Raw genomic sequence first — 19,283 nt, 5'->3', positions numbered from 1 at the left:
GTCCAAATGTTCGAACGCCCAGCTAGACCGAAGACCCTTTGCAAGGAATCAAAGTCAAAGCGTTCACCGCACGCAGTACGCGTGGTCAACATGAAAACAAACGTGCTCTGATAAGGGGCCGTCCATAAATGACGTCACGCGATTTTGGACGATTTCTGACCCCCCCCCCACCCTCGTCACACGGCGTCACAAAAAGTCAGACCCCCCTCTCAAATATGACGTCACAAAGCTCTGCTCCACCCCCCCCCCCCGAAAAGCATATTTACATTTTGAAAATAAAACATGCTTCAAATCGCTTTAAACTATTGTCATTGTAGTGCGTATTTGATGTGGCGCTGCACTCTGATGTTGTAGGAGTGTTGTTATAACAATTAGTGTTGTCTTCTTTGGTTCTTTCGGTAAAGTCACGTAGAATGAGAATAAAATAATAAATTAATAAAATAAAATAACACAATAAAATTCTCACGACGTTTCGGCCACAACACAAGTGGCCTTCTGCAGGTGAAAGGAACAGACCTGTCGGGACGACAGAGCTTAACAACGTTCACTGAAGCTCTGTCGTCCCGACAGGTCTGTTCCTTTCACCTGAAGAAGGCCACTTGTGTTGTGGCCGAAACGTCGTGAGAATTTTATTGTGTTATTTCATTTTATTAATTTATTATTTTATTCTCATTCTACGTGACTTTACCGAAAGAACCAAAGAAGATGAATCCTTGCAGTCACGAAAGCTTTAAATCGAAAATTAGTGTTGTTATAACAATTCTATGTTTATTTAAAGTTGTGCATTTTCATGTGACGTCACATTTCTCAACCCCACCCCCCCTCCCTCGTCACACATCGTCACAAAAATCTGACCCCGCCCCCCTCCCCCCTAGGTGCGTGACGTCATTTACGTACGGCCCCTAATTACAACACATGGCATCGTCTCGGGAAACTGGCGTACACCAGAGATAGCGGCCTCGCCTCGCCACCAGTGTGAGACCACAGAACGCCGCCAACAGTCGAACACTACGAAGGCAATGCACGCGGTCAGAGCACGCAGAGCTCAGGTTGAGCGGCTCCATCACGGGACACCCCTATGCCAGTGTCTCGTCGCTCGCTTGCATCAATGCTGCTGAACTGCAGGACGGACGTGCAGACGAAGGAGGTGCACTTCATTCGGGAGAATGAGTCCGAATCTGAATGTATCCTGCGAGAAATCCGATGAGCTAGGAAGCTCTTTTTTTCTTTGTTACATACGTCCAGTGTGGCTGCTTGTGCGAGGAGACTGGAGGACATTGAGAAAACCCCAGCACCCTGCCGCTTACAGCGGGAGAAGTCCTTGCCTTGTAAGATCGGCCTGGCCCTGCTGATGAGACACTGTGTGTCGACACCGGCCCAGAGTTTTCTCGTCTTGAAACAAGTGCTGCTGGAAATTACGCACATTAGAGATTTACGTGTTGATGGGTTACATCGCGTAGATATTAAATGTGTCGTTAAGCCCGCCACCACCCGACACGGCCAATTAGTACGGCGCGAAAGAAGTTCAACGCACAGCCACACAACCACCACCCCCATACCCCGTACTGCGATGACCTTGGCTCTAACCCTCCCGCCCACAGAGTCACGGCACTCGGTGAGACTTTGCAGGGCAAACACGCGCGGCATTAAATCGGCGTCGAAGTGTCGTGATGCTGCACCCATTGCGTTGATCTTTCAATCCTGGCGTCAGCACACGGCCACTAGAGGGGTTTAATGTGGTAGCCGTGACGAGACTTGACACTTTTTAAACTTTTGTTTTTGACGTGCAATGACGCAACGGCGTCAGAACGCAGTGCACGACCATTTGACTCGAATCCATGCAAAAAGGTTTCATCTATTTGGGGTGTTTGATCATCTTGAACACACCTCCTGTTTCATAGCCAGCAAGGGTAAGGAGATAGTCTTATTTTTTGTTTCACACTTTGATACTGGCAAGAAGGTATCCCATGATGGCTGCTGCTCACCCCGAGCTATGAATGCTCTGACACGTGTGGCATTGTCCTTGTCCTGGTCGCCTTTTGGCGTCGTTCTCTGCTCTGACACCGGTGGTGAGACAAGGGCACTCAGAAGGCCGCTGGTGTAGGCCAATCCGTTTCAAAGACAATGCTACATTATTATCATAGCGTGTTTGTTTACATGTTCACCACAAGCACTGTGTGTGGTTAATGCAGCACTTGATCCCTTGCAAAACGGTTTCTATTTGGGTGTTTGAACATCCCTTTGGTTTTTTCGGTAAAGTCACGTAGAAATAATAAATAGAAAAATTTTCAAATAGCATACGACGTTTCAATTGCAACGCAAGCAATCATCATCAGGCACAGAAGAGCTAAATTTAAGAGAGATAGGAAACACAGAACCGCAGACATATATACAGACACCTAAGTACTTAGGTGACATATATACAACAACAACAACCGCCATTCGCCACTAAGTGGCGGTGACGTCACCACGACGCTTGTGCCAGGCTATGTGCACCCTGAGGCCACGTGAAGTGTCGAACGCCCGCTGGCAGGAGGTCACGGGGCAGATCCAGGTGCCACGGGTCGACTGACTGAGATGACTGGCTGATGCACCACCTGTGCCCCCTACTGTGCCAACCTGCTGTGCTTTAGCCACCCGGCGCTCCGCTCGTTGTTGTGAGCGTCGCTCCTCCGCCCTCCGTTGTTGTTGGAGGGCGACTACCTCCAACTGCCCAGTAGCGTCCTTCACTCTTAATAACACACACACACTCAATAACACACAATAATACACACACACGTACTCAATAACACACACATACACAATAACACACACACTCAATAACACACACACTCAATAACACACACATACACACACTCAATAACACACACACACTCAATAACACTCAATAACACATACACACACACTCACTCAATAACAAACAATAACACACACACACACTCAATAACACACAATAACACACACACATACTCAATAACACACACATACTCAATAACACGTACACACATTCAATAACACACACACTCAATAACACACACACACTCTCAATAGCACACACACTCAATAACACACACGCACTCAATAACACACAATAACACCCACACACTCAATAACACACACACTCAATAACACACAATAACACACACACACAATAACACACACTCAATAACACACACACTCAATAACACAATAACACCCACACACTCAATAACACACACACACACACACTCTCAATAACACACACACACTCAATAACACAATAACACCCACACACATACTCAATAACACACACTCAATAACACCCACACATGCTCAATAACACACACACACACACTCAATAACACACAATAACACCCACACACATACTCAATAAAACATACACACTCAATAACAACAACAACCGCCATTCGCCACTAAGTGGCGGTGACGTCACCACGACGCTTGTGCCAGGCTATGTGCACCCTGAGGCCACGTGAAGTGTCGAACGCCCGCTGGCAGGAGGTCACGGGGCAGACCCAGGTGCCACGGGTCGACTGACTGAGATGACTGGCTGATGCACCACCTGTGCCCCCTACTGTGCCAACCTGCTGTGCTTTAGCCACCCGGCGCTCCGCTCGTTGTTCTGAGCGTCGCTCCTCCGCCCTCCGTTGTTGTTGGAGGGCGACTACCTCCAACTGCCCAGTAGCATCCTTCACGAGCCTCCTCCACAGAGGCCGATCTTGACACCGCTGGTACCAGTCATCGGCATATATACAGACACATATATACAGACATATATACAGACACCTAAGTACTTAGGTGACATATATACAGACGCATATACAGACACCTAAGTACTTAGGTGACATATATACAGACGCATATACAGACACCTAAGTACTTAGGTGTCTGTATATATGTCTGCGGTTCTGTGTTTCCTCTCTCTCTTAAATTTAGCTCTTCTGTGCCTGATAATGATTGCTTGCGTTGCAACCGAAACGTCGTATGCTATTATGTAATTTTATTGTTTCTTATTTCTATGTGACTTTACCGAAAAAACCAAGGAGTAATTACTGCAATCACGAAAGCGCCAAATCAAGTTTGTTTGAACATCTTTAACGCTTGCTCGTTGGTTCTTTCGGTAAAGTCACGTAGGTGGAAAAATAAAACAGAATAATTTATCACGACGTTTGGATCGCAACACAAGCGGCCGTCCTCGGGCGGAAAAAATAATCGAGCAGTGGAGCTGCGCTTGAAACGTCGTGATATGTAGATTTTGTTTATTTTTTATTTTTCTACCTACGTGACTTCACCGAAAGAAACAAAGAGTGTGGATTCCTGCAGTCACGAAAGCTTCAAATAAAGATCTTTAACACTTGTTTTATAGCCAGCAAGGGTAAAACACCTATTCTTAATTTTTATCATCAACCTGCCAAAAGTGTACCCGAGCTACGAGTGCTCTGATACTTGCATCGGTTAATGCTCGACTCGACTCCTTGCAAGAGGGCATCATCCATCTGGCCGTTTGAACCTCTGGGACACAACTCACGTTTCATGGCCACAGAGGGGTTAAATAAAAAAGAAGCCTCCTCTTATATAAATATTTATTTTATAACCCCCCCCCCCCCTTCACGTTTGATGAGATCTCTGCCGCCAGGGAGCCCTTCCCCGTGATTACCGCCACGCGGTGCCCCCCTCGTCGGCAGCGGGCGAGGGGGGCAACTACACGGACGGCATTCTCAGCGTGCTTTTCGTGCTCGGGTTCTTCAACCTCGCCCCGCCACCACTGCTCTGGTAGATGTTAACTACCTCGCCTGGTATGCAGGAGGTTGCGTGTCTCTCTCTCTCTCTCTTTTTACGATCAGAGGAAACGAGAAGATGCTCGGTGTAGTCGGCACTTTGCTTCGTTCATCATTTCGGTTTTTTTAATGATTTGCTTTATGTAAACCCCTCCCCCCCTTTTTAAATGAAAGATTTATCAAAAGATTCCTCGCTCTGCTCCCCTTACCCCTTCCCTCTCTCTCTACCCCCCCTCTCTCTCTCTCTACCCCCTCTCTTCCTACTCCATGTCGCTCTCTCTCTCGCTCTCTGTCTCGCTCCGCGTAGTCGCGTGGATTTTTCACTGGGCTCCTCCGGGTTTTTCTCTCCGCATTTAGAATCAACGTCACGCGTTTAGAGTAATTTGGCTGCGACTTGACATTTTAACACGATGATGATGATAAATCCACTTCGTTGAGCGTTCATTTCTGATCGCCAGGTTCGATCCCGACTATCATTTGTGATCGCTTCTGAAAAATAGCAACATAGCTGAGTGGGGCATTACCTGGTAAAATAATAAATATATATTGTCTTAAAGTTGTCATCTCCAGCACGAGTGAGGGTGTTCGTGTCTTGTCTGTTTTGTAGTTTGAGCCTCGGGTGTGCGCGTAGGCGTGGTGAGAGAACGAGACTCAACACACGTTCGTTAACACCACCACCACCACCACCGTGCATGTGCCCTTAAAAGATTTACGTACTGCATATAATTGGCGACGTTTATATGTACGTATGTATGCTGAACTTCTTTCGCACCGTACGTAGCCAACCGTGCTAATCGGAGGCGCGGGGGAAGGACAACAAACGAAAGACAAAAGCAGTTCTGAAGAAATGAATGAATCAATCTAGAGGATTTCAAAGTGCATAGCCCCCAGTGACTTCCTAATATCGTTAAAGCAGAGCGTTCCAGACGGCCGCGGAAGCGCATCTGAAAGTGCCGCGCAATGCGGCGACCGCCGTCTTTGTTCGATGGCAGCCAAAATCCGCTGCGGTGAGGATGTTGCGGTGAGGATGTTGCGGTGAGGATGCTGCGGTGAGGATGCTGCGGTGAAGATGTTGCGGTGAGGATGTTCCAGTGAGGATGTTCCAGTGAGGATGTTGCGGTGAGGATGTTGCGGTGAAGATGTTGCGGTGAGGATGTTCCAGTGAGGATGTCGCGGTGAGGATGCTGCGGTGAGGATGCCGTGGTGAGGATGCTGCGGTGAGGATGCTGCGGTGAGGATGCCGCGGTGAGGATGCCGCGGTGAGGATGTTGCGGTGAGGATGTTGCGGTGAGGATACTGCGGTGAGGATGCCGCGGTGAGGATGCCGCGGTGAGGATGCTGCGGTGAGGATGCTGCGGTGAGGATGTTGCAGTGAGGATGCCGCGGTGAGGATGCCGCGGTGAGGATGCTGCGGTGAGGATGCTGCGGTGAGGATGCTGCGGTGAGGATGTTGCGGTGAGGATGTTGCGGTGAGGATGCTGCGGTGAGGATGTCGCGGTGAGGATGCCGCGGTGAGGATGCCGCGGTGAGGATGCTGCGGTGAGGATGCTGCGGTGAGGATGTCGCGGTGAGGATGTTGCGGTGAGGATGCTGCGGTGAGGATGTTGCGGTGAGGATGCTGCGGTGAGGATGCTGCGGTGAGGATGTTGCGGTGAGGATGTTGCGGTGAGGATGCTGCGGTGAGGATGTCGCGGTGAGGATGCTGCGGTGAGGATGCCGCGGTGAGGATGCTGCGGTGAAGATGCTGCGGTGAGGATGCCGCGGTGAGGATGTTGCGGTGAGGATGCTGCGGTGAGGATGTCGCGGTGAGGATGCTGCGGTGAGGATGCTGCGGTGAGGATGCTGCGGTGAGGATGCTGCGGTGAGGATGTTGCAGTGAGGATGCCGCGGTGAGGATGCTGCGGTGAGGATGCCGCGGTGAGGATGCTGCGGTGAGGATGCTGCGGTGAGGATGTTGCAGTGAGGATGCTGCGGTGAGGATGCTGCGGTGAGGATGCTGCGGTGAGGATGTCGCGGTGAGGATGCTGCGGTGAGGATGTTGCGGTGAGGATGCTGCGGTGAGGATGCTGCGGTGAGGATGCTGCGGTGAGGATGTTGCGGTGAGGATGCTGCGGTGAGGATGCTGCGGTGAGGATGCTGCGGTGAGGATGTTGCAGTGAGGATGCTGCGGTGAGGATGCTGCGGTGAGGATGTTGCGGTGAGGATGTTGCGGTGAGGATGTTGCGGTGAGGATGCTGTGGTGAGGATGTTGCGGTGAGGATGCTGCGGTGAGGATGCCGCGGTGAGGATGCTGCGGTGAGGATGCCGCGGTGAGGATGCTGCGGTGAGGATGCTGCGGTGAGGATGCTGTGGTGAGGATGTTGCGGTGAGGATGCTGCGGTGAGGATGTCGTGGTGAGGATGCTGCGGTGAGGATGCCGCGGTGAGGATGCTGCGGTGAGGATGCTGCGGTGAGGATGCCGCGGTGAGGATGTTGCGGTGAGGATGTTGCAGTGAGGATGCCGCGGTGAGGATGCTGCGGTGAGGATGCTGTGGTGAGGATGTTGCGGTGAGGATGCTGCGGTGAGGATGCTGCGGTGAGGATGTTGCAGTGAGGATGCTGCGGTGAGGATGCTGCAGTGAGGATGCCGCGGTGAGGATGTTGTGGTGAGGATGTTGCGGTGAGGATGCCGCGGTGAGGATGCTGCGGTGAGGATGTTGCGGTGAGGATGCTGCGGTGAGGATGCTGCGGTGAGGATGCTGCGGTGAGGATGTTGCGGTGAGGATGTTGCGGTGAGGATGTTGCGGTGAGGATGCTGCGGTGAGGATGTTGCGGTGAGGATGTTGCGGTGAGGATGTTGTGGTGAGGATGTTGCGGTGAGGATGTTGCGGTGAGGATGTTGCGGTGAGGATGCTGTGGTGAGGATGTTGCGGTGAGGATGCTGCGGTGAGCATGTTGCGGTGAGGATGCTGTGGTGAGGATGCTGCGGTGAGGTTGTTGCGGTGAGGATGCGGCGGTGAGGATGCTGCGGTGAGGATGACCACCAGAGTTTTGCGCCACAGGCCGTTTTCATGGTACATCAAAGAGAAAAGAGCCGGACAGAAAATGTTCACAACGTTTGGAGACTACAAATGGTCCCCCCTAAAACCGCGTCCGCACAAACCGTGGCAGACGCGGCTACCTGATTCACAAATTGAAAGTTAAAAAACTCTCCAAATAGTGGTGTGACTGCGGGCCATCCAGAACAGCCCGTACACAACGTGTTACGACCCCGATCCACAAGCAACGGAGAAGGAGACATCGCAGCGATGACGATACCCCGCTACCGCTCCTGACGGCGGTTAGAATCTGTGTCTTGACCGTCGCCTAAATGCGACATTGCAATTGTCGGCTCTGCATCTACCACCAGCAGCCAGGCGAAGGAAAGAAAGACGACGACCACAGAGGTGGTGGCGCAATTTGCATTCTGCCCGTGGAGCAGAGACGGCACGCAGCCCACTACTCGGGTTTTGTGTCGTGACCTCTGCCGAGATGGAGAGGTGGGTGGGGGGAGGGGTCAAGTTTGCCATGCCGGCGTCGTTCGCCTGCAATGGCATTTCGCAGAGATTCACTCAACCCGGCTCTCGTAACCGCAGCGTGCGTCCCAGCCGGTGTCGGCGAATTTCACGCCGAGCCCACGCTTTTCGTTTGTTGCGAGCCGCATTCGACGCGCCCTGCAACGCGCTTCTCTTGACGCCGATTTCTGCTTGCCTCCTCGCCGCGCTGACATTCCGCTTTCGCTTCGGCCATTGCGGTGGGTCCCGGCCCAACGGTCTCGCCGACCGTTACCGCTGGGGACACAACTAGTGGCAGCCTCGATGTGCGCCCTCCGGGTAGAGCAGACAGTGCACCGCATCCCCATCGGCAAGCTCAGCGGAGGTCTTGCTCGCCCTCAGCACGGCAGTGCCGGATGCAAACCGCGTGGCTTGGGGACTTTGCATTCGCCAAGTAAATAAAACTGCGGTGGTGCACCGGGTCACTCGCTCCCGCCCACGAGACTCGCTGCTGTTCTCGTTGACTTCGCAAACGGTCACGCGCGGAACCAACGCAGCCACTCGAGGTCAACAAACTTAAATGCAAAATCTGTTAAATCTGTGTCACGCGCACACCCAAAGTACATCGAGCCGAAAACTGAACACGTTAAAAATGATTTTTTTAAAAATATATAATAGGCAACGTTTCAGGTGATGGCCCTTCTTCATAGCAAACAGAGCGGGGGGCCAGGGAGAGAACACACGTTCCAGCGATTATGGAACGTGAGAGAGAAACCTTCAACTCGTGCTAGCAGGGGAGGAACGCAACTCCCAGAGGACGTCCACCATGGAGATGAAGTCTATGGGAGCCTTTAACATTGAAGTCTATGGGAGCCTTTAACATTGAAGTCTATGGGAGCCTTTAACATTGAAGTCTATTGGAGACTTTAACATTGAAGTCTATGGGAGACTTTAACATTGAAGTCAAAGAGAGCTTTTTACATTGAAGTCTATGAGAGCCATTAACATTGACTTCTATGGAAGCCTTATACACAAAGTCTAAGGGAACCTTTAACATTGAAGTCTACGGGGAGTCTTTAACATTGAAGTCTACGGGGAGTCTTTAACATTGAAGTCTAAGGGAGCCTTTAACATTGAAGTCTAAGGGAGCCTTTAACATTGAAGTCTATGGGAGCCTTTAACATTGAAGTCTATTGGAGCCATTAACATTGAAGTCTATTGGAGCCATTAACATTGAAGTCTATTGGAGCCTTTAACATTGAAGTCTATGGGAGCCTTTAACATTGAAGTTTATGGGAGCCTTTAACATTGAAGTCTATGGGAGCCTTTAACATTGAAGTTTATGGGAGCCTTTAACATTGAAGTCTATTAGAGACTTTAACATTGAAGTCTATGGGAGACTTTAACATTGAAGTCTATGGGAGCCTTTAACATTGAAGTCTATTGGAGCCATTAACATTGAAGTCTATTGAAGCCATTGACATTGAAGTCTATTGGAGCCTTTAACATTGAAGTCTATGGGAGCCTTTAACATTGAAGTCTATGGGAGCCATTAACAGTGAAGTCTATGGGAGCCTTTAACATTGAAGTCTATGGGAGCCTTTAACATTGAAGTATATGGGAGCCTTTAACATTGAAGTCTAAGGGAGCCTTTAACATTGAAGTCTATGGGAGCCTTTAACATTGAAGTCTATTGGAGCCTTTAACATTGAAGTCTATGGGAGCCTTTAACATTGAAGTCTATGGGAGCCTTTAACATTGAAGTTTATCGGAGCCTTTGACATTGAAGTCTATGGGAGCCTGTAACATTGAAGTCTATGGGAGCCTTTAACATTGAAGTCTATGGGAGCCTTTAACATTGAAGTCTAAGGGAGCCTTTAACATTGAAGTCTCACTCAATAGGCCTGTGTGTCTCGAGAGGCAATTCTTTTGTGCCTTACGAGGTCAGCTGTGGGGTTTGCAGCGCCTAGAACAACTGGCGCAGAAGTTGCAAGTGAATGCGGTGGCAGCTCCAGAGGTGTTTGTTGCTTTTTCTTTACGTCGCTCCCTCTTGGTCTGCCAAGCGGTGCGTCTTTTATCCTCGCCTCTCCCGAGGCCTGTCTTCACAGCCTGCTGCCAGCCGAGTCGGTCGCCGGCAGTTTTCTCCCAGTCACCTGGGTTGATGTCGCAGCTCTTCGTGTCCCGTTTGCAGACATCTTTGAAGCGCAGAACCGGGCGACTAGTGGCTCGTGTGCCTGATGCCAGCTCGCCGTACAAGACATCCTTGGGTATTCTGCCATCCTGCATGCGGCGCACGTGTCCAAGCCATCTCAGGCGCCTATGACTGAGTAGAGAGCACGTGCTGGGAATGTTGGCCAAGTTGAGGACTGAGGTGTTGGGGAATGTGATCTTGCCATCTGATACAGATGATGCACCTGAGACAGAGAAGGTGGAATGTGTTTAGTCGATGTTGCTGATGGGCGTATGTTGTCAAGGACTCAGACCCATAGAGGAGGGCGCTAAAGGCAATGGCCTGATACACTTGTACTTTGGTGTTGAGAGTTAGGGATTTGTTCTCCCACACTCTTATGGTCAACTTGAACATAGCTGTAGACGTCTTCCTAATGCGCTTGTCAATCTCTGTGACAAGGGACAAATTGTAGGTGATGGTAGAACCCAAGTAGGTGAAGTCCTGAACAGCTTCCAGGGTGTAACTGCCAATGTTTATGGAAGGGGAGTCTCTGACGTCCTGGCCCATGACATTGGTCTCTTTCAGACTGATTGTCAGGCCAAAGTTGTTGCAGGCATTGGCAAGGTGGTCGATGAGTGTCTTACAGACCTTGTTCTGTGTGAGCTGTCAACGCAGCATCATCAGCGACTAGGAGTTCTCTGTTGAAGACTTTGCGGACTTTGGTTTTGGATCTGAGGCGGCCAAGGATGAAGAGTTTGCCATCAGATCTTGTATGGAGAAAGACTTCCTCTTCTGCCGTCCCACAGGCATAGGTGAGCATAAGTGAGAAAAAGATGCCAAATAGTGTTGGGGCAAGCACGCACCCCGCCTGCTTTACACCGCCGAGTATGGGAAATGCCTCTGAAGTGGTGCCACTGTGCTGTATTGTTCCTTTCATGTTGTCATGGAAAGTGGAGATGACTGCCAGCAGCTTCAGTGGGCAGCCGATCACTTTCAAGAGTTTTAAGAGGCCTCCCCTGCTGACGAGGTAAAAGGCCTTTGCTAGATCAATGAATGCAATAAACAGGGGCATTCTCTGTTCGCGACATTTCTCCTGTAGCTGGCGCAAGGAGAAGACGTGTCGATGGTGGACCTTCCTGCTCTGAAGCCACTCTGTGCCTCAGGATGAGTCCTCTCAGCTAGTATCCGCAACCTGCTGAGGACCACATGGGCAAAGGTTTTCCCCACGATGCTCAGCGGGGAGATGGTGTGGTAGTTATTGACGTCCCCACGGTCACCCTTGTTCTTGTATAGGGTGATGTTGTTGGAGTCTCTCGTGTCTCGAGGCACTGCTAATTCTTCCCAGCACTGGCAGAGAAGTTCGTGGAGTTTTGTGAGGATGGTGGGTTTCGCACATTTCAGTATCTCAAATGTGATGCCCTCCTGTCCCAGGGACTTGCTGCTGGCTCCCGAGTTGATGGCGTTGTCAATTTCCTTCAAGGTTGGAACATTGTCCAGTTCGTGTATCGTTGGTAAGGGCTTTACATCAGCAAGGGCAGCTTCTGACACGCCATTGTCTCGTGAGTAGAGCTCTGAGTAGTGTTCTACCCACCTGGCCATTTTTTCCTGTTTATCAGTGATGGTGGCCCCTTTGCTGGATTTCAGGGGGGCAGTCCTCCTGATGTTTTGACCAAAGGCTGTCTTGATGCCTTCATACATGGCACGGATATTACCAGTGCCAGAGGCGAGTTGGATCCTACTGCTGAGGTTCAGCCAGTAGTTCTTGGCGGTCGTTTGAGCTGCACTTGGGGCAGGCTTCAGAGCCCTTAATGATCCTGTACTTGGGGCTTGCTTTTACTTCAGGAGCGCCATGCGCTTGCCTTGGAGGATGGGTTCCAATACAGTCAGGTGTTCCACAATCCAGTCCATGTTCTGCCTTGTCTGCTTGCCGAAGGTATTGATGGCTGCATTGAAGATGGCGTCTCTGATGTACGCCCACTTTGTCTCCACGCTTCCATCTGGTGTGTCGTGTAGGGGCTGCTCAAGGCTGTGTTGGAATGATTGAGTGAGCTCTGGGAGGGAGGTCTTGGCAGAGTCGATGTTTGGGTAGCGCTTTGTTTGAGGCGGTGTATCTTTTTGGGGCGCAGTCTGACCTTGCTCTGATACCGCCGAGTGATCGGTGTCACAGATTGCACTGCGGTGGCTGTGTGTGATGAGCACCGACTTGAGGAGGGCTCGTCGGGTGATGACAAGGTCCAGTTGGGGCCAATTGAGAGACCTTGGATGTCTCAGTGACATTTTATGGAAAAGGTTGCGTGAGAAAGAATGAGTTTGTTATACAGAGATTGTGGTATGAGCAGAGCTCCAGTAGTCTTTGGCCGCTGGCATTCATTTTTCCGATGCCATGATGGCCAAGGCAAGCGGGCCATGCAGCGTGGTGAGTCCCAACCATTGCATTGAAGTCTCCCAACAGAAACACGTGTTCAGAGCTGGGGATTTTGAGAATAATATTGTGAAGCTCCTCATGGAACTGGTCATGAATCTCCTGAGGTGAGTAGAGTGTTGGGGTGTAGACACTCAGGATGTTTACATGGCCAGAAGCAGTGAGCAGTCTCATGAGCAGAATCCGCTCGGAGCCTGCGGTCGGTGGATCTATCATGCCAAGGAGTGTGTTTTTGACGGCGAACCCAACACCGTGTTGCCTTGGTTCGTTCTGCTGTTTTCCTTGCCAGTAGAAAGTGTAGTCACTCTCTCATAGTGAGCCACTGCCAGCAAGCCGGGTCTCCTGCAGCGCTGCAATATCAACATGGAGTCTCGCCAGCTCCCTGTCGATAACTGCAGTCTTGCGGACGTTCTCAATCTGCAATAGATCTTCAGAGAGGCCAGGACACATTGTTCGTACATTCCAGCTTGCAAAGTTAAAGGCTGGTACCTTCATTTCTTTTGTTTAACTTTTGTCTGGTGCAGATGTTGCAGCTTGTCTGGTGATGAACCATAAGCTCCAAGCACCATCTGGAGCAGGTGCGCCGTGGCGGGAAAGCTCCTTATTGGCTGCGGGCTGCCCAGCTTGAGGCGGGTGGCGGTAACTATCCATTGGGGTGCAATGACCCCTCCCACCGATGATGGCAACCTGTGACGCCCATTTTTTACGCCAATCTAAAATGGGCTTATAACCCGTGACTGCTGCCATCCGTGTTTCTTGGCCACGATTATGTGGCCGAGGAGGAGTGTCCTCTCCCCATTCTTGCACCTCTTGTTGGCGCAAAGCCCGGGCAGATTATTCTGGAAATCCTGGGTCGCCCATGCGTCAGGATCCTCCCCTCGGTCTTGCTGGTGAGGTCCAAAGGAGTGCGTAGCGCGACGTTTGGTACCAGTTTGGCTGCAGGGGCTGCCGGGAATGTGCCGCAGTGCGTCACAAAACCGCCTGAGGGGCCCCACTCCTGAGTTTCTGTCGGGGTTTACTCCCTTAGCCATTGACTCTCTCGAGACACTCACAAGGCAGTGAGAAAAACGCGTAGCCCTGGGGGGGGCCCTTACCAGGTACTGGCAGCCGGGCCAGCTGTGCCTGGGACTTGCGTAATGCAGGGTCGTCACGCCCTGAGGTCGTTTGTCGCCTTTAACATTGAAGTCTATGGGAGCCTTTAACATTGAAGTCTATGGGAGCCTTTAACATTGAAGTCTATGGGAGCCTTTAACATTGAAGTCTATGGGAGCCTTTAACATTGAAGTCTATGGGAGCCTTTAACATTGAAGTCTATGGGAGCCTTTAACATTGAAGTCTATGGGAGCCTTTAACATTGAAGTCTATGGGAGCCTTTAACATTGAAGTCTATGGGAGCCTTTAACATTGAAGTCTATGGGAGCCTTTAACATTGAAGTCTATGGGAGCCTTTAACATTGAAGTCTATGGGAGCCTTTAACATTGAAGTCTATGGGAGCCTTTAACATTGAAGTCTATGGGAGCCTTTAACATTGAAGACTAAGGGAGCCTTTAACATTGAAGTCTAAGGGAGCCTTTAACATTGAAGTCTATGGGAGCCTTTAACATTGAAGTCTATGGGAGCCTTTAACATTGAAGTCTATTGGAGCCTTTAACATTGAAGTCTATGGGAGCCTTTAACATTGAAGTCTATGGGAGCCTTTAACATTGAAGTCTATGGGAGCCTTTAACATTGAAGTCTATGGGAGCCTTTAACATTGAAGTCTAAGGGAGCCTTTAACATTGAAGTCTATGGGAGCCTTTAACATTGAAGTCTATGGGAGCCTTTAACATTGAAGTATAAGGGAGCCTTTAACATTGAAGTCTATGGGAGCCTTTAACATTGAAGTCTATGGGAGCCTTTAACATTGAAGTCTAAGGGAGCCTTTAACATTGAAGTCTAATGGAGCCTTTAACATTGAAGTCTAAGGGAGCCTTTAACATTGAAGTCTATGGGAGCCTTTAACATTGAAGTATAAGGGAGCCTTTAACATTGAAGTCTATGGGAGCCTTTAACATTGAAGTCTATGGGAGCCTTTAACATTGAAGTCTAAGGGAGCCTTTAACATTGAAGTCTAATGGAGCCTTTAACATTGAAGTCTAAGGGAGCCTTTAACATTGAAGTCTATGGGAGCCTTTAACATTGAAGTCTATGGGAGCCTTTAACATTGAAGTCTAAGGGAGCCTTTAACATTGAAGTCTAAGGGAGCCTTTAACATTGAAGTCTATGGGAGCCTTTAATATTGAAGTCTAAGGGAGCCTTTAATATTGAAGTCTAAGGGAGCCTTTAACATTGAAGTCTATGGGAGCCTTTAACATTGAAGTCTAAGGAAGCCTTTAACATTGAAGTCTAAGGGAGCCGTTAACATTAAAGTCTATTGGAGCCTTTAATATTGAAGTCTAAGGGAGCCTTTAAAATTGAAGTCTAAGGGAGCCTTTAACATTTAAGTCTATGGGAGCCTTTAACATTGAAGTCTATGGGAGCCTTTAACATTGAAGTCTATGGGAGCCTTTAACATTGAAGTCTATGGGAACCTTTAACATTGAAGTCTATGGAAGCCTTTAACATTGAAGTCTATGGGGAGTCTTTAACATTGAAGTCTATGGGAGTCTTTAACATTGAAGTCTACGGGGAGTCTTTAAAATTGAAGTCTATGGGAGTATTTAACATTGAAGTCTACGGGGAGTCTTTAACATGGAAGAGGTACGTGGATGACACTTTTGACATCTGGCCACATGGCCGGCCTGCTCTAGACCAATTCCTCGACCACATCAATTCCATACACCCAGCCATCAGATTTACCACGGAAGTCGAAAAAGATGGCAAGCTACCTTTTTTGGATGTCCTAATAAAAAAGAGACCTGATGGTTCAATGAGCCACTCTGTCTACAGGAAAGCTACCCATACGGATGCTTATCTGAAACCGGATTCCCACCACCATCCATCACAGAAGAATTCTCTCATCAAGACTCTGTACCATAGAGCCCAATGCATATCCGACCAGGAACACATAGGCAGTGAACTCAAGCACGTACACCAAGCTCTTAAGGTTACTCCGACTATACAATCCGCAAAGCTATCACTCAAACCATGAAGAAGGACCCTCTTGAGGAGCCTTTCAAAACCATCACTTTACCCTACATTGCGAGGATCACGAAAAAGATCTCCAAAATCTTGAATAAACACAAGATCCAGGTCCGTTTCAACACATTACATAAAATCCGTGATCTGGTTCCGTCTGTAAAAGATGTGATTCCGGACATACAGTACCCTGGTGTCTACAAACTAAGTCGCCTCTGTGGTAGTAGCTACATTGGAGAAACCAAACGCCATGTCTCGGACCGCATTCATGAACACAAAGCAGACCTTAAACACGGTAGGACCAACACCTCGGCCGTGGCAGATCATTGTTATAATTCAGTAGGCTCACATGACATTGACTTTTCCAAGACAGAGGTTCTTTGTAAGCCATCTGGCTACCATGAGAGATTCGTTTATGAGGTTATCCACATATACAAGCACAGAGACATTTTCAACCGAGAAGATGGATTCTGGCTTAGCAATCATTGGAAAGATTTGATAAACCATTTCAGGTCTTAATTGATTGTACACGCTTACAGTGGCTTTCAGACAGCATACATTAATTTTTCATCTCCCCCCTCCTCTTTTCAGAACATAGATGGACTAGTCCTTCTACATAAACTGCCAAATTGCTGCGCGTGGCGCTGACGGTTTTAAATAAATAAACCGTTTTAAAATAAATAAATTAATGCGGACCGACACACCTGATGACGACCGTTTGTGTTATGGTCGAAACGTCGTAAGAATTTTTATTGTTTTATATATATTTTATTATTTTATTGTTTCCCTTCAACGTGACTTTACCGAAAGAGCTAAGAATATGAATTACTGCAGTCACGAAAGCTTTAAATCAAAATTCTACGGGGAGTCTTTAACACTCCAGCGCTGTCCTACCAGACAGTCTCGCCCCTTCACCTGATGAAGGCCGCTTGTGTTGTGGCCGAAACGTCGTGAGAATATTATTGTGTTATTTTATTTTAGCAATTTATTATTTTATTCTCATTCTACGTGATTTTACCGAAAGAACCAAAGAAGAGTCTTTAACATTGAAGTCTACGGGGAGTCTTTAACATTGAAGTCTATGAGAGTCTTTAACATTGAAGTCTACGGGGAGTCTTTAACATTAAAGTCTATGGGAGTCTTTAACATTGAAGTCTAAGGGAGTCTTTAACATTGAAGTCTAAGGGAGTCTTTAACATTGAAGTCTATAACATTAAAGTCTATGGGAGTCTTTAACATTGAAGTCTACGGGGAGTCTTTAACATTGAAGTCTAAGGGAGTCTTTAACATTGAAGTCTATGGGAGTCTTTAACATTGAAGTCTAAGGGAGTCTTTAACATTGAAGTCTATGGGGAGTCTTTAACATTGAAGTCTATGGGAGCCTTTAACATTGAAGTCTAAGAGAGCCTTTAACATTAAAGTATAAGGGAGCCTTTAACATTGAAGTCTATGGGGAGTCTTTAACATTGAAGTCTAAGGGAGTCTTTAACATTGAAGTCTATGGGAGTCTTTAACATTGAAGTCTAAGGGAGTCTTTAACATTGAAGTCTACGGGGAGTCTTTAACATTGAAGTCTATGGGGAGTCTTTAACATTGAAGTCTACGGGGAGTCTTTAACATTGAAGTCTATGGGAGTCTTTAACATTGAAGTCTAAGGGAGTCTTTAGCATTGAAGTCTACGGGGAGTCTTTAACATTGAAGTTCATGGGGAGTCTTTAATCGGCGATGCCTGGTGATGCTGGCAAAGAGACGTGTGCCCAGGACAACTGGGTTTGTGCAGCAGGAGCAGCAGGAGCAGGAGCAGCAGGAGCAGGAGCAACAGGGGCAGCAGGAGCAGCAGGAGCAGCAGCAGCAGGGGCAGCAGCAGCAGGGGCAGCAGCAGGGGCAGCAGCAGGGGCAGCAGCAGCAGGAGCAGCAGGAGCAGCAGGGGCAGCAGCAGCAGCAGGGGCAGCAGAGGCAGCAGCAGGGGCAGCAGAGGCAGCAGCAGGGGCAGCAGCAGCAGCAGGGGCAGCAGCAGGAGCAGCAGCAGCAGCAGGGGCAGCAGCAGCAGGGGCAGCAGCAGCAGGAGCAGGAGCACTCTCCCCTCACCTGAGCAGGGGGTAGCCATGGGGAGATTTCTTCCCCGTCGCCTCTCCCGCCTCTTCGTCCGACGACATGTAGCCCACGTGACAACCACAGTGGCACCGGCTGAGGGGTGGCACCGGCTGAGAGTGGGGGAGTGTGCGCCAGAGTCCTCTAAGGGGGTGGGTCTGTAGAGAGTCCCTGTAGAGTGTAGAGAATGGTAGCCCAGAGAGAGAGTGGTGAGAGTCTCTATAGAGTAGCACACAGAGAGAGTGGTGATAGTCTCTAGAGAGTGGTGAGAGTCTCTATAGAGTAGCACACAGAGAGAGTGGTGAGAGTCTCTAGAGAGTGGCGAGAGTCTCTAGGGAGTAGCACACAGAGAGAGTGGTGGGAGTCTCTAGGGAGTAGCACAGAGAGAGAGAGAGTGGTGAGAGTCTCTAGAGAGTGGTGAGACTCTCTAGAGAGTGGTGAGCGTCTCTAGAGAGTAGCCCAGAGAGAGAGAGAGTGGTGAGAGTCTCTAGGGAGTAACACAGAGAGAGAGTGGTGAGAGTCTCTAGAGAGTAGCACACAGAGAGAGTGGTGAGAGTCTCTAGAGAGTGGTGAGAGTCTCTAGGGAGTAACACACAGAGAGAGAGTGGCGAGAGTCTCTAGAGAGTAGCACACACAGAGAGAGTGGCGAGAGTCTCTAGGGAGTAGCACACAGAGAGAGTGGTGAGAGTCTCTAGGGAGTAACACACAGAGAGAGAGGGGTGAGAGTCTCTAGAGAGTGGTGAGAGTCTCTAGAGAGTGGTGAGAGTCTCTAGAGAGTGGTGAGAGTCTTTAGGGAGTAACACACAGAGAGAGAGTGGTGAGAGTCTCTAGAGAGTAGCACACACACAGAGAGTGGTGAGAGTCTCTAGGGAGTAGCACACAGAGAGTGGTGAGAGTCTCTAGGGAGTAACACACAGAGAGAGAGAGTGGTGAGAGGCTCTAGAGAGTGGTGAGAGTCTCTAGGGAGTAACACAGAGAGAGAGAGTGGTGAGAGTCTCTAGAGAGTGGTGAGAGTCTCTAGAGAGTGGTGAGAGTCTCTAGGGAGTAGCACACAGAGAGTGGTGAGAGTCTCTAGGGAGTAACACACACAGAGAGTGAGAGAGAGTGGTGAGAGTCTCTAGAGAGTGGTGAGAGTCTCTAGGGAGTAGCACACAGAGAGAGTGGTGAGAGTCTCTAGGGAGTAACACAGAGA

The 19,283-nt window shown here is 49.3% G+C and overlaps 1 protein-coding gene across 1 annotated transcript in view; it reads right to left on the bottom strand.

The window, feature by feature from the left end:
• LOC116955041 (uncharacterized) overlaps positions 1-18,376 on the bottom strand; it is a 58,640-nt gene extending 40,264 nt beyond the window's left edge. Inside the window, exon 1 of the mRNA XM_076052592.1 lies at positions 18,089-18,376. Coding sequence (XP_075908707.1) covers positions 18,089-18,156 — 68 coding nt within the window. The 5' untranslated portion in view covers positions 18,157-18,376. The remainder of the gene's footprint in view (positions 1-18,088) is intronic.
• Positions 18,377-19,283: the final 907 nt, after the last annotated feature.

Source organism: Petromyzon marinus, chromosome 57, assembly GCF_048934315.1.
Source record: "Petromyzon marinus isolate PM22_M1 ecotype Great Lakes invasive population chromosome 57, UKy_Petmar_22M1.pri1.0, whole genome shotgun sequence".
NCBI lineage: Eukaryota > Metazoa > Chordata > Hyperoartia > Petromyzontiformes > Petromyzontidae > Petromyzon > Petromyzon marinus.
The sequence above is the reverse complement of the archived record's forward strand: the minus strand, read 5'-3'. Positions and strand labels throughout refer to the sequence as shown.